The 12816-nt window shown below is 45.9% G+C and overlaps 1 protein-coding gene across 2 annotated transcripts in view; it reads right to left on the reverse strand.

The window, feature by feature from the left end:
• The window catches only part of DLG5 (discs large MAGUK scaffold protein 5), a 113296-nt gene that overhangs the window by 27890 nt on the left and 72590 nt on the right, over positions 1 to 12816 (reverse strand). For both annotated transcript variants that reach the window (XM_039872205.1, XM_039872204.1), the window contains 8 exons: positions 10855 to 11039; positions 9130 to 9255; positions 6668 to 6800; positions 5555 to 5682; positions 4719 to 4894; positions 4236 to 4339; positions 1498 to 1590; positions 1 to 639 (listed from right to left, as the gene is read on the reverse strand). The exon at positions 1 to 639 is cut by the window's left edge and continues 381 nt beyond it. In XM_039872205.1, the coding sequence (XP_039728139.1) occupies positions 1 to 639; positions 1498 to 1590; positions 4236 to 4339; positions 4719 to 4894; positions 5555 to 5682; positions 6668 to 6800; positions 9130 to 9255; positions 10855 to 11039 (1584 nt within the window). The remainder of the gene's footprint in view (positions 640 to 1497; positions 1591 to 4235; positions 4340 to 4718; positions 4895 to 5554; positions 5683 to 6667; positions 6801 to 9129; positions 9256 to 10854; positions 11040 to 12816) is intronic.

Consider the following 12816-nt stretch of genomic DNA (forward strand, 5'->3'; position numbering starts at 1 on the left):
TACCCTCTTGGAGGGCTGGGGGGAGTGAGCAGGGCCAGGGCCTGGGAGCAGGTAGTCTATTTTGGGGGGTGTCTGGGGACGTTTGAAAGTGTTAGGGTCAAAGATAGACTTTCTTTGCTTTGGCTTCTTGTAAACAGAGAGCTTCTCAGGCCCTGCTGTGGAGCTGAGCACAGCCTTGGGCCAGGTCCCGCCACTGTTAGAGCTCTCGGGCTCATCCTTATCCAGAGGGGCCTCTGTTGCCCCACAGGGGCCTGCCTCAGTCTCGAAGGGAAGCAATGGTCGCCGGCTACGCACATCCAACAGTCCATAGCCACGCTCCCCAGAGCCATCTGAACGGAAGGAGCTCAGGCTACGCTCAGAGGCGCTGGGACAGGCCTGGGGGGAGACTGGGAAGGGCGCCACAGGGAACGGCTTGTGCAAGAAAGAGCTGCTGCCTCCTGGGTGGCCCTGCTCCTTCCTGTCCTCCAGCCTATCTGCGTAGAAGATGTCCGTCTGCGTGGAGTTGTTGTGCTGCATCAAGTTACGTTTATTCTGAGCGTGGACCTCCGTGCCATGGGCTCGGAAACTCAACATCTTATCAGAGTCCTTGATGTTTTCAAAGATGTTCTGGCCACTCCATGAGGAGCTCTGTGGGAACACCTAAGCAAGGAATGCAGAGGAGTGAGAAAGAGAGCGGGAAAGGCCACAGAACCTATTCAGCAATAAAAAGAAATGAGCTACCAAGCCATGAAAAGACATGGAGAAACTTAAACGCATATTACTAAATGATAGAAGCCAATCTGAAAAGGCTATGTATTACATGATTCCTACTGTATGACACTCTAGAAAAGACAAAACAATGGAGACAGTAAAAAAATCAATTGTTTCCAGGGATGGGCAGAGAGAGAGGGAAAGGGATGAATAGGTGAAACGCAGGGTTTTTATTATAGTGAAACCATTCTGTATGATACTATAACGGTAGGTATATGCCATTATACATGTATCCAAACCCACAGAATATACAACACCAAGAGTCAATCCTCATATAAACTATGGACTTTAGTTAATAATAATGTATTAATATTGGCTCAATTTTAACAAATGAACCCCAGTAATGAAAGATGTTGATAACAGAAAAAGCAGGGAGTAAAGGGGAGGAATGTGAGAACTCTGTACTAGCTCAACTTTTCCATAAACCTAAAACTGCTCCCCGAAAAAGTCTAGTAATTTTCAAATAATTTTTTAAAATGTCTCTTAATTAAGTGGATGGGCCTACTTTCTCTAACATTCTATTATCAATCTTTTCAACTATGTAGAAAAGTTGACTGAAAAGTACAATGAATGTCCATAAACCCACCATTAAAATTCAACAATATTTTACCAAATTGTCTATAATCTACCAATATTACAGCACATTTGAAAGTTACAAATAAGACATTTCACCCCAAATGTCTTTATCATGTACTTTATCATGCCCCACAGGCAGAAGAGCAGGGACAAGATGAGGCAGGGCCTTACCTTGAGGAGGGAGAGAGTCAGGGAGTCCTGGCAGCTACGCAGCAGAGATTCACACTCATTCAGAGATTTGTTGTCCAGTGCAATGCCATTGATCTAGGGCCAGACAGAGAACCCATTAGGCCTGCCACCAGGAAAGGGGCTCTGCCTGCCTGGCAACCCATGTTGGGCAGTGGGCCTGGTTCTGTAAGGTGCCCAAGTCTAGAGTTGGCAAGGGAAAGAAAGACTCTCCCCAGTAAGACCTAAGGAATCCAGGCAAGGGGCTTCTAAAGCAAACAAAATACACAGCCTTAAAATCACTCTAGGAGAAGGTACTTGTCTGACAGGGACCAGAACACCAAGGGCCCTGGGGTAACAGCCCATTCCTGCTGCTTCTTGCTGCATGATGCTGGACCAAGACTCAGAACTCCTTCATACACAAATTGGAAGATGAACACGTCTGTCCCCCAGGGGCGAGAAAAGACAGAAAATGAGATCATGTTGTGAAAGGCCTTTTTAAACTATAAAGTAACATGTGAGATGCAGTATCGTCATTGCTCACAAAGACCTATCACAACTGCTTATGCCTGAATCTCTGTCCATATCCCACTCAAATGTGCTCCAGTCTTCTAAAAAGTGTATGTGCAACAGGTGGATGGTTAGACCAGGCTGCACCCATACCATGGAACAGTATCCCACAATGAGAAGAAACACACTATCCATATACCAAACCATGTGATAAGTTTCACAACACCACACTGAGCGGAAAAGCCAATCTCAGAAGGTCACATGCTATATGACTACTTTTATAGTATTCTTGAGATGATAAAATTGTGGAGATAGAGAACAAATTAGTTGCCAGGGGTTATGGATGAGGAGGAATGAGATGTGCGTGTTACTATAAAGGGGTAACACAAGGGAGATCACAGTGGTAGAACAGTCCTATATCTTGACTTTTTATTTTTTTGGTTACCTAACCATGATAAAATGACATAGAACTAAACACACATATTGTACCAATGTCAACTGCCTGGTTTTGATATTATAGTTATGTAAGATGTAACCATTAGGGGAAATTGGGTGAAGGGTACACAGCACTTCCCTATATTATCTTTGCAACTTTATCTATTTTTAATATTATTTATTTAATATTATAACTGAATTAAAATTATTTCTGTAATTATTTCAAGATCAAAAGTTAACTATATATGCAGATGGATTAGTTTGGAGTGGTGGATCAATTTGGTTGTTTTTTCTTCATAATTTTTCCATATCTTGAAAATTTTCACAATGGCCATCATGCTTTTAAAGTCTGGTGGCCCCCAAATCTGAAAAAGATTTGAAGCAATGAGCTCCTCTACATACTGCAGGTGGGACTGAAAGGCCACAACCTTTTGGGGACACAAGGGTAAGTACATATCAAATGTTAAAAGCTCATCTGATCCAGCAATTCCCCCAACCCAGAAATGTTCCCCTGTGGCACACTCCCACGGCCCCACGGAGGGAGGTAGCAGTGGCCATGAAACACTACTTATAAAGGCAAAGATGCCCTAACTGTCCATCGAGGGGGCTGGTTAACAGCCTGTGCTGCTGCTGCTAGGAACACGCAGTTACTGAAATGACCTAGGCGTGTACATGGAAGGACCCCAGGGCACACTGTTAAAAACAATAACAAGGTTAACAGCTGAGTATATTATGATCCCATCTGGGTTTTTAAAAAGTGGGAGATAGACATGTTTTGAACATTTGTGGAAGAAAACACCATAAATTGTTGACAATGGTTGTCATCTAGGTGGGAAATAACAGGTGGGGAGTCTAGAACTAGAGAAGAGTTACTGTCTCTGTGCCTTTTGCACAACTGGAATTTTGAGTGTGTGTCATGAAAATGTGTATGCCTTCAATTTTAGAAAGTTACTTATAAGCATTAAATGTGCATGCCCTATGACTCAGAAATCTCACAGCATGTCAGGGGTTTGGTCACCAGGGATGCTGTGAAATATCCCCAAAGCGGCTGTGCGCACACACCAATGAAGTCCATGGTGGGGCTGTTAGCAATTGCAGAAACTGAAAACAACTTTTATGTCTATCAATCAGGGCATAATTTAAACCACAGCTAATCAAACAACAGAACACCATGAAGTGGATGAAAATGAGGATAAACTTGGAAAAATATCTGCAATGTAGAATGCAAATTGTATAATAATAGAAGATGATTCCATTATTGTATTTTAAAAAGCAAAAAAAAAAAATCCCAGAAACCTATTATCTGTGAATACGGATTTGTATGAGCACTTATGGTCTGGCTGGGAGTACATCTTCCAAATGGCGGCAGAGATTATTCTAGAAGCAGGATTACTTTGGTAATAAAAAAGAAATTTAAAAATAAATGGATATAATGTTTAGTAAAAAAGATTTTTAAAAAGTCACATATAGATATCTATTTAAAATAAAAAACTGACCTAACTATACATTCATATGTAGAATAAAGGCTGCATAGAAATACATTAAAAATATTAATAAAGGTTATCTATAGGTGGTAGCAAAAAGACAAGTTCTTATTTCCTTCCTAGACTTTTTCTCTACTTCTTAATTTTCTACAGTAAATAGAAATATACTACCAGAAGAAAAAAAAATCACATTTAAATGTTCGCATTTAAAGAACAAGGCGAATATAAAACTCTGTTCATTACTTCTTATTCAAAACTCCCAAATATAATCTAACTGCCTACACGTAGTAGACAGCTCAGCTCTGCGAGGCTTACCGCCACAATCCTGTCTCCCACGGCGAGGGACCCCTCTTTGGCAGCCGGGCTTCCGGGCACCACGGCAGCAGCATACACTCCATTCTCCAGACTGATGCCACTGTCTGTGAACCACAGGGAACACCACAGATCGTCCCCAGTTAACCCCTGCCCAGGCAGCATGGCCCTCTGGTTGTCCAACCTCATTTTTGGGAGATGCTCTTATAAAGGAGATGCTGGCAGACTGCGACCTGTCCATCCTAGCACCCCATCCAGGATAGACCACCCTGGGGCTCGGTCACGTCTGGACTGGTGAATCACTCAGAGACAAGCAAGAGCCAGGACCCAGACGGTCCCCCGCCAATGAAGCACATGGCTGCATTTAAGCGGCATCAACACCTCATCCCTGGGAATGAGGTGCGCCTGAAAACACACACATCCCTCTGCACAAGAAAGAGACATTCTGCCACCTGAGGCACTCTGCCCACTTCTGCTGGCTACTACCTTTCTGTCCACTCAGGTTGATATGCAGGGGTGTGACCACCTTCCCACCCAGGGACTTCCTCCGCCGCACGACCATGTTGATGGCCCCCTCCCCATTGAGGAGAGCCTTGATGGCCTGCTTCTTGTCCTTGTTGATGAGGTCCACATCGTTGATTCTCAGCAGCCAGTCATTGACCCTAAGGAGGGGCAGAGACAGGCTGGTGTCCATGCAGGTCTTGGGACCAATGGGCAGCCCCACCACGCCCCCATGTGGGAAGCTGAATGCCAGAAAACAGGTTCCCCACATACACATTCAAAACATTTCCTCTTTTAGGAGAGTCAAATGGTTAAACTCAGGTACAGGAGCTAGACTGCCTGGGTTCAAATCTTGGCTCTACCACTTATTAGCTGTGTGGCCTAGCCCCCTGGGCCTCAGTGTCTTCATCTGTAAAATGGGGAAGGTACCTACCTCAAAGGACTGTAAAGATTCATAAATTAATTTTATTAAAGTGCGTAAACCAGTACTTAGCAAATAGTAAGCACTATTTTATCATCATTACTATTTCATGGAATGAGTAAGCAATGCACATTTTACACTCTCACACATACCGCCTGAGCCCTTTCCCACCCAGAGATGAGAAAGGCAGCACATGGTGACTGAAGAAAGCTCAGATTCAGAGGCAACTGCTAATCAGAGAGTGGCCTTAAAGAACAACGTTAGCATTAGCAGATGAGCCTGCGGGCCTCAGACAGACAGTCCCTCAGATCCTGGGGTGCATTCGACTAAACGCCACCTAGCTGTCATTGGGTCGGAGGGTCCCATTTCCCTCCAGAGCCTGGGCCTCCTTAACTCTTACCGTAAACGGCCATCTGCAATGCTTCCTTTGTCCACCTTAGTGACAAATATGCCGCAGTCTCCCGGCAAACAAGGCTCATTCACACCTTCTGCCATATCGAACCCCAGTGCCTTCAAGTCAATGTCCTCCTGTCAAAACAGCAATAGCAGCAACACTTTTCTTTCCTGGGATTTTTTAAAAATGTATTTATTTTAAATTAATTAGTTTCAACTATACAGTACATTGGTTAGACATCTACATCGTTCATAAAATGATACCCCCTGGTTCTCCACCTGGCCATCATATTAATGCTAACTGCATTCCCTATGCCATGCTACCCGCATCCCCATGACCAACTATCAACTACTAATTTGTACTTCTTTGACCCTTCACCCCATTCTCCCAGCCCCCCAACTCCCTTCCCCTCTGTCCGTCACCAAATTGTCCACTATATTTGTGAGTCTGTTTTTGATTAGTTTGTTCTTTTTGTTTCTTAGATTCCACATATAAGTGAAATCATATGGTATTTATCTTCCTCTGTCTGACTTATTTCACTCAGCATAATAACCTCTAAGTCCATCCATGTCATTGCAAATGGTAGGATTTCATTTTTTTAATGGCTGAGTAATAGTCCATTATATATATGAACCATAATTTCTTTATCCAATTGTCTGTTGATGGGCATTTAGGTTGCTTCTATATGTGTAGCAACACACTTTACAAAGCAGTGATAACATTTGGCTCTCAAACCCCAAGCCACTCACTCCAATATGGGGACTGTCCCTTCATCATGATTGGCAGGGTACTCAGTCCCCAGGATGCAGCCTATGAGTAGCTACAATTTGCCTCTCTTAGCCAATGCAGACACATGTCCTCACCCCCGAGAACTCTGCTTTTCCCTCTGCCTTCCTTGCACTCTGCCCGCACCCGCCATGTGACACAGGAGACCAACCTGCTACAACCCAGCTTGGACAAGTACAGGGAAAGGATGCAGTCACACCCTGGGAGGAAAAGTCAAACCTCCAAGCTAGTAGCCATGAAACTGGGGGACACGGCAAAGGGCCCTCCTCTCCCCCCACATCCAAAATCTACAGGTCAGGAGGGCAGGGAGAAAAAGACAGAAAGCTAGCTTACCGTCTCCCTCTCAAACTCTACAACTTCCGTTTCCCACTCCATGGAATCTGTATCAATGGCAGAGTCGTGGGAGCTGTGAGCCATCAGTTGCCGAAACCGGGCCTCCTTTTCCAACTGAGATTCCATCTGCTCCCTATGAACAAAGAGAGCCATGGCAATGGCCCTCTTGGAGGCGAAATATCCCGCCCAAGTCATAGCTTGGAAACCAGGCAGATGCCTCATGAAAGCTCTGGGGCTCCCTTCCCCTCATGCTTCACTCCCGCTTCCCAACAAATCCCGAGTGTTGGGTCAAGGTTTCTTGGATATCAGCAGGTTTCATAGTGGCCTTTTAAAAAAGACTCAGAAATTCTTCTCACATTTATCTAGAGGTTTAAAGCAATTCTTATGGAAATTCCAGCAAGACTTTGTAGACACAGACAAGACTATTCTAAAATTTATAGAGAAAGGCAAAGGAATTAGAATAGCTGAAACAATTTTGAAAATGAAGAATTAAGTGGGAGGAACTACTCTACTCGATCTGAAGACTTTTTATACAATTATAGTACTCAGGACTGAGTAGAACTGCCAGAAAGACACACAGATGAATGAAACAGAATAAAGGATTCAGAAATAGCCCCAGTAAGTACAAAAGATGCAAAAGTAATTCAATAGAGAAAGGACGGTCTTGATGAGGGAGCAGCTGGAAATCCATGGCAAAAAAAAAAAAATCTCAACCCGAACACCATATAAAAATTAACTCAAAATGTATCACAGATTTAAATGCAAAAAATAAAACTATCAAACCTTAAAGAAGAATATACAGGAGAAGATCTTTGAGATCTAGGGCTAGGTTAAGGGTTCTTAGACATAACACAATCCATTAAAAATTAAAAATAAAAAAACCAATAAATTGGACTTGATCAAAATAAAAAACTTAAGCTCTCAGAAAAATCCAGTGAAAAGGATGAAAAAAGACTCAGAAACTTGGGCCCAGACCACCTTCCAATTCCGCAGCACTGCCCATTAGACTCCTGGCACACTCACGACCTACTTTCGTTTCCTGCACAAGTGGACATGCACCCACTCCTTTATCTGGCCTGTGCTCTCACTGGCGGGCTCTAGAATGCTACTCAACCTCTGTGGCAGAGCTCCAAAACCTCTTTCGTGGACTCCCACCCCTGTGCAGCCTGAGGCTCTGCATTTAATGCTCACTGCACTCGTCTCATCTCTCACTCACTTGCTTCTGCAGCCTGGGGGCTTCCTGGGAAGCAGTACAAACTCCCTCACCAGCACCCCATCAGTTAGAGAACTTAGCAGACAGGAGGTGCAAATACAAATGTGCTGTGCAAACCAACGAACCTGACTTTCTTAGTCCAGGCAACTCCAGCTCAATTAAAATGCAAAACCTCCTCCTAAACTCAAGCCCCAGGGGGTCCACGCTGTACTTTAATTTGATTCCATCACTTTTGCTAGACCCAAGGTGGGTCCCTGGAGAGAGACCGTCACTTTGCCTCTTAACCCCTGAGATTTTCTTTAGAGCACTCAAGTCCCAGAGGTCCTGGGTTTTATTTAATAAATGAAGCTGTTTGTCTTACGTTCTATAGTAGTGAATGAGGAGGAAAGGGAAGCTGCACTCCCTTCTGAAAGACATCACTTGAGTGAGGAAGGCTTGCACACTCACACTCAGGGGCTTCTCACTACCCCTCACCACTCTATCAGCTTGGGAAGTTCCTAGACTGGACAGAGAGCCACTGCTCCTCAACTAGAATATGATTCTAGCCCACAGTGATGGCTACTGGCCTCTGCCAATTTCTCCTTTATAAACTTTGATCTTTGTATTTTCAATCTACTGCTCAGAGTCACCAAGTCTTAAATGACACTCTTGGGAGCAGTGCTGTCTCTTCCAAATGGGCATCCAAATATCCAGCGGGACAGACTGCTTAGTGGTGGTCACAACTGCCTTGTTTTGCTCATTTATGTATTTGTCGATCTGATGGACCTGACTATGGTCTGTCTCCTCTTGTACGCTGTGATCCTCACAGCGCAGGGACCTGGTCAGCTTGCTCCCTGTGCCTTGCCCCCTGTGCCTTGCCCCAAGAGCAGGCATGAGATAAATTCTTGTTGAGTTGGTGAATGAATGAGGGAGGGAAGGAATGAAGGAATGGACAATGCATGCTTGCCTGTCCCCAAGTGGACTGCCTGGGAGCAAGACCTTCCTTTCTATGTGCCTTTGCACACGATGCCTGCCCTCCTCCACGTGCTCACCAAACAGACGCTACCATCTTCTGTGCTAATCTAAGAATTTCTAGTTAACTCTCAAAATGGGAGCAGTATTTGGACCCATTCTATAGACTGACTAAGTAAGACAGAAAGAAGGGACAGATGGCCAGGCCCGTACATGGAGTTGCCTTGCCCTGAGAGGAGAGGGGGGCACCTCATTCCCAGGAACAAGCTCAGCCCAGCAGGCGCCCACTCCAGCATACTTGAGCTCCTTAAGCTCCCGGCTGACGTCATTCTTCTGCTTGCGAGTGTCATCCAGGCTTCGCAGAGCCTCAGCCAGCTCGCTCACTGCCCGGTCCCGCTCCCGCCTCAGGTTGTCGCAGAGTGTCCTACAGAGGAGGCAAAGGGCAAGGTCACAGTGAAGGGCAAGGGTTGGAGGACTCACAGCCTGTAGTGAACATCCCAGGTGGCTGCCGTGCCCCCCAATGCACAGGAGTGCTTGAGTCTGGAGGTGAAACCACCAAGGCCAACCCCATTGAGGGACAGAGGTGACACTGAGGACCTGGGAGAAGTGATACTCCCACAGTTACTGAGCAACGAGCACTGGGTTCTGAATGTGCTCGTCCCACTGTTTCACCCTTAATGTGCCTAGAGTTAATGACCGCCCTCCCGCCCCAGCCCACCTGGCAGGCCCTTGTGCTCCAGCACCTAGCAAATGCCTCATAACTATCCACATATAGGCCTTTCCAGAGCCATCTCGCACCCCACAACCAGACTAGGCTCCCTACTCAGACAGGAATCATGCCTCACGCATCTCTGCAGCCCAGAGCTCTGTGCAGGTACTAAGTGCAGGCTTGACAACTCTCTACCAAAGGACATGTGGCTTCTGGGACCCCAGGACCACCTCAACCATTCTATAGCTGACCTGAGAGCAGGGGAGTTTATGCTCTGTGCCACCTCCAAAATTGCATCCTGTCACTAGATGGACCCTGAGGGCCAGTCCTTCCCATGGCTCCAAACCCACCCCCACCCTGAAACCTCATCTTCTGACTAGCCCGGCAGACACAGTCTTTCCTCCAAACAGCCAAAAGGGAATCTTTTAGAAATTCCAAGTCCTTGTTCACCACCAACACTCCCATCACCACGGCCTTTCTTGGCTCTACTTCAACTAATGGTCCAGTTTACACTCACAGGCTTCCATTTCGAGGCCCTTACAATCTTAGGAGCCCTGTCAGCTGCCTCTCCAGTGACTCCCCAAGTGCACAACCTGCTCCAGCCGTGCCCTGCCCTGAGCACACCATGTACTTTTGCTCATGATGCTCCCTCAGGCAGCAGTTTCTTTCCCCCTTCTTCACCTAGAAAAATCCCGATCATGCTTAAGTTCTACTTTAAATGCCATGCTCTCTAGGGAAACCTCTCCATCTGTTCCCTGCCCCTCCCACTCCCCATGCCCTGCATGCTCCCATCAAAGCCCTGACTATGGCCCTGGAATTCCCTGCTCATACATCTCCCTTCTCCACTGCCCTGTCTGACAAAGCTGCCCGCAGCGCCCACAGTGCCAGGCCCTCACAGGCGTCACACCCACCTGGGAGCCCTGGAAGCTATTTGTCTCCCAGGGTCTCCTTGCTCAAGGGACCTAAGATCCTGACACGGTCAGTGCCCAATGACTATTGACTGAAAAAACACAGTTCTGACATGTCAGTTTCTCAGAAACCATCTAAGAAAAAAGCCTGTTCTTATGCTACTTCACAGAGGTCTCAACTGGATAGTGCATACTTAGACATCTAGGGTGAAGTGAAATGGGATACAGAGACTTAATGGAAAATTCTAATGCTCTGAGGCAAGGAAGAGGCATTACATAGGGTGAGAAGGGAAGAATCCAGGTCATTCCAACCTTACCTGGACACACAGCAAATAATTCTGGCCCACCCCACCAACCCGGTGCATCATGGGAGACCAGAGCCCACGGCAGCCCAGGTGCGCCATACCGGATGCTGTCTCGCTCTGCTACAATTTTGTCCCGCTCCTGGAAGGCCCAGTCCCGCCGGCACTTGGCCACATCCGCCTCCTGGAGGGCTTCCTTCAGCTCCTGGCACAGAGCCTTGCACTGCTTTCTAAGGATTTCAGCCTCCTTGTTGGCTCTCCCGGCGTCCATTGTCACTGTGTCTTTGATCTGATGGGGATGAAGGGCAAGCAGAGGGGGAGGTTACTGGGCCTTCTGGCCCAGAAATGCACTATGATGAATGTAATGGCTGAGGCTGAACTCTCGTGAGCTGGATAGAAGGAGACACTGGAATCCCAGCCAGAGCCCAGCCCAACACACCCCGGCTGTACCTGTACCCTCAATGACCACGTGCGCCATAGCCATGCTCGGAAAGCTAGTGATGCCGGCTTAGGGTCCAGTAACCTCTCACAACTCCATAGAGAACTTGGACTGAAACCCCAGTCCCTCCTTGGCCAAGGTCTCAGTGGCCCAGGTATAAGGCCTACCCTAGAGGGCTTATTTTAGGATGTGCCCTGCCACTTATGTGGTTTATATCTTGCAGAGCCACCACATCTCTCTAAAGAGCTCCCGTGACCAAACATGATGATGACAAGCCTGGCTGCAGGGAAGGGTGCAGACACTGATGGTGATCATTCCCAACCTGCTGTGTTTGCAGTACTGGTTTCTATACTCTGGTTTTTATGCTTTGGCATACTGAGTCATTTTTAAATCTGAACATGCATAAGTATTTATGCTGGTGAAGTCCTATGTATCCTGGTTTGTTTAAAAAGCTAAAATCTGAAGCATTTGTATTTTGACACCTCCTCCCCAAAGCATTCCATGTGCCATTAAAATTTCAACTCAAACTTTTAAAAGCATCTGTATAGAAAGTGCCTCTGTGCCCCTATAATCCTTCAAAAACATGGGGAAAATGATAAATGACAAAGCCAGTGTCCACTGCGAGAGTAACTCCTACTCTAGCTCAAAGGCTTTCTGAAGAAGCAAAACACACATGAGACATGAGAAGAGCAGATACTGCTGTCTCTGCACTGGGAATCTCCACCTCTTAGCGATAAGAAGGAAGACAAACACACCAAGAACGCTTCCACCCACTCCACAGCAGAGACGCAGCTTCCGCTAAAACAAGTTTAAGAAGATCCCCAAAGTTCAGCCAAGAGACAGGGATACGGAAACAGTGGAAAATACGTGCAATCAGCTTGTAACTCCCCCTCATCTCTCACGTAGAGACTCAGAAGGAGTTACAAAAAAATCTGCACAAAAAATACACATTAACTCGAAAGTGACACAGTGGTATTCTCTGCTCAGACCTCACATTTCCCAAGATTGAGTCAAATTATTTCAGTTTTGATTTTTTTCCCCCTTTTATGCAGTGTTGCGTGTTTGTTTATTAATTCTTCCAAGAATTTATTATAATAAGTAGTTGATTTAACATTTCCTTAAATTCGTATTTCACTCAGTGTTTTATATTAAAATAGTTTCATATTTGAAACATGTTAACATGTGGTTTCACTGAAAGGTCTTTCCATTTGGCCCTGGATAACCATCTCAAGCTGAGGATCAGAGATGGAGACACGCATGAAGCCACCACCAGAGAAATTAGGCAGCCCCCACCCTTTACCCCATCACTCTTTTCGCTCCCTGAGTCCTCGTCATTGTTAGTCTCCAAAAATGAAATCACTCCCAAAGCGATGTTTCCTTAAGAGAAACATAGGAATTACAACGCTGAGTTTTATTGAGAAGGGAGAAGAATGAGGTATCTTAAAACGGGTGGCAGAATTGAAGAAATGAGGTTCCTTTGTCTGATCCCCTTATTATACCAATGAAGACCCTAAGGGTCCATGAAGTGACTGCCCCAGTTTCCACCCATTAATGAACACACATTAATGAACACACCTAACACACATCCCAGGTCGCCGCCAGACTCTTGCTCCAATGCTTCTTCCTC

Source organism: Pteropus medius, unplaced genomic scaffold (genome assembly GCF_902729225.1).
Source record: "Pteropus medius unplaced genomic scaffold, Ma_sr-lr_union100, whole genome shotgun sequence".
Lineage (NCBI taxonomy): Eukaryota > Metazoa > Chordata > Mammalia > Chiroptera > Pteropodidae > Pteropus > Pteropus medius.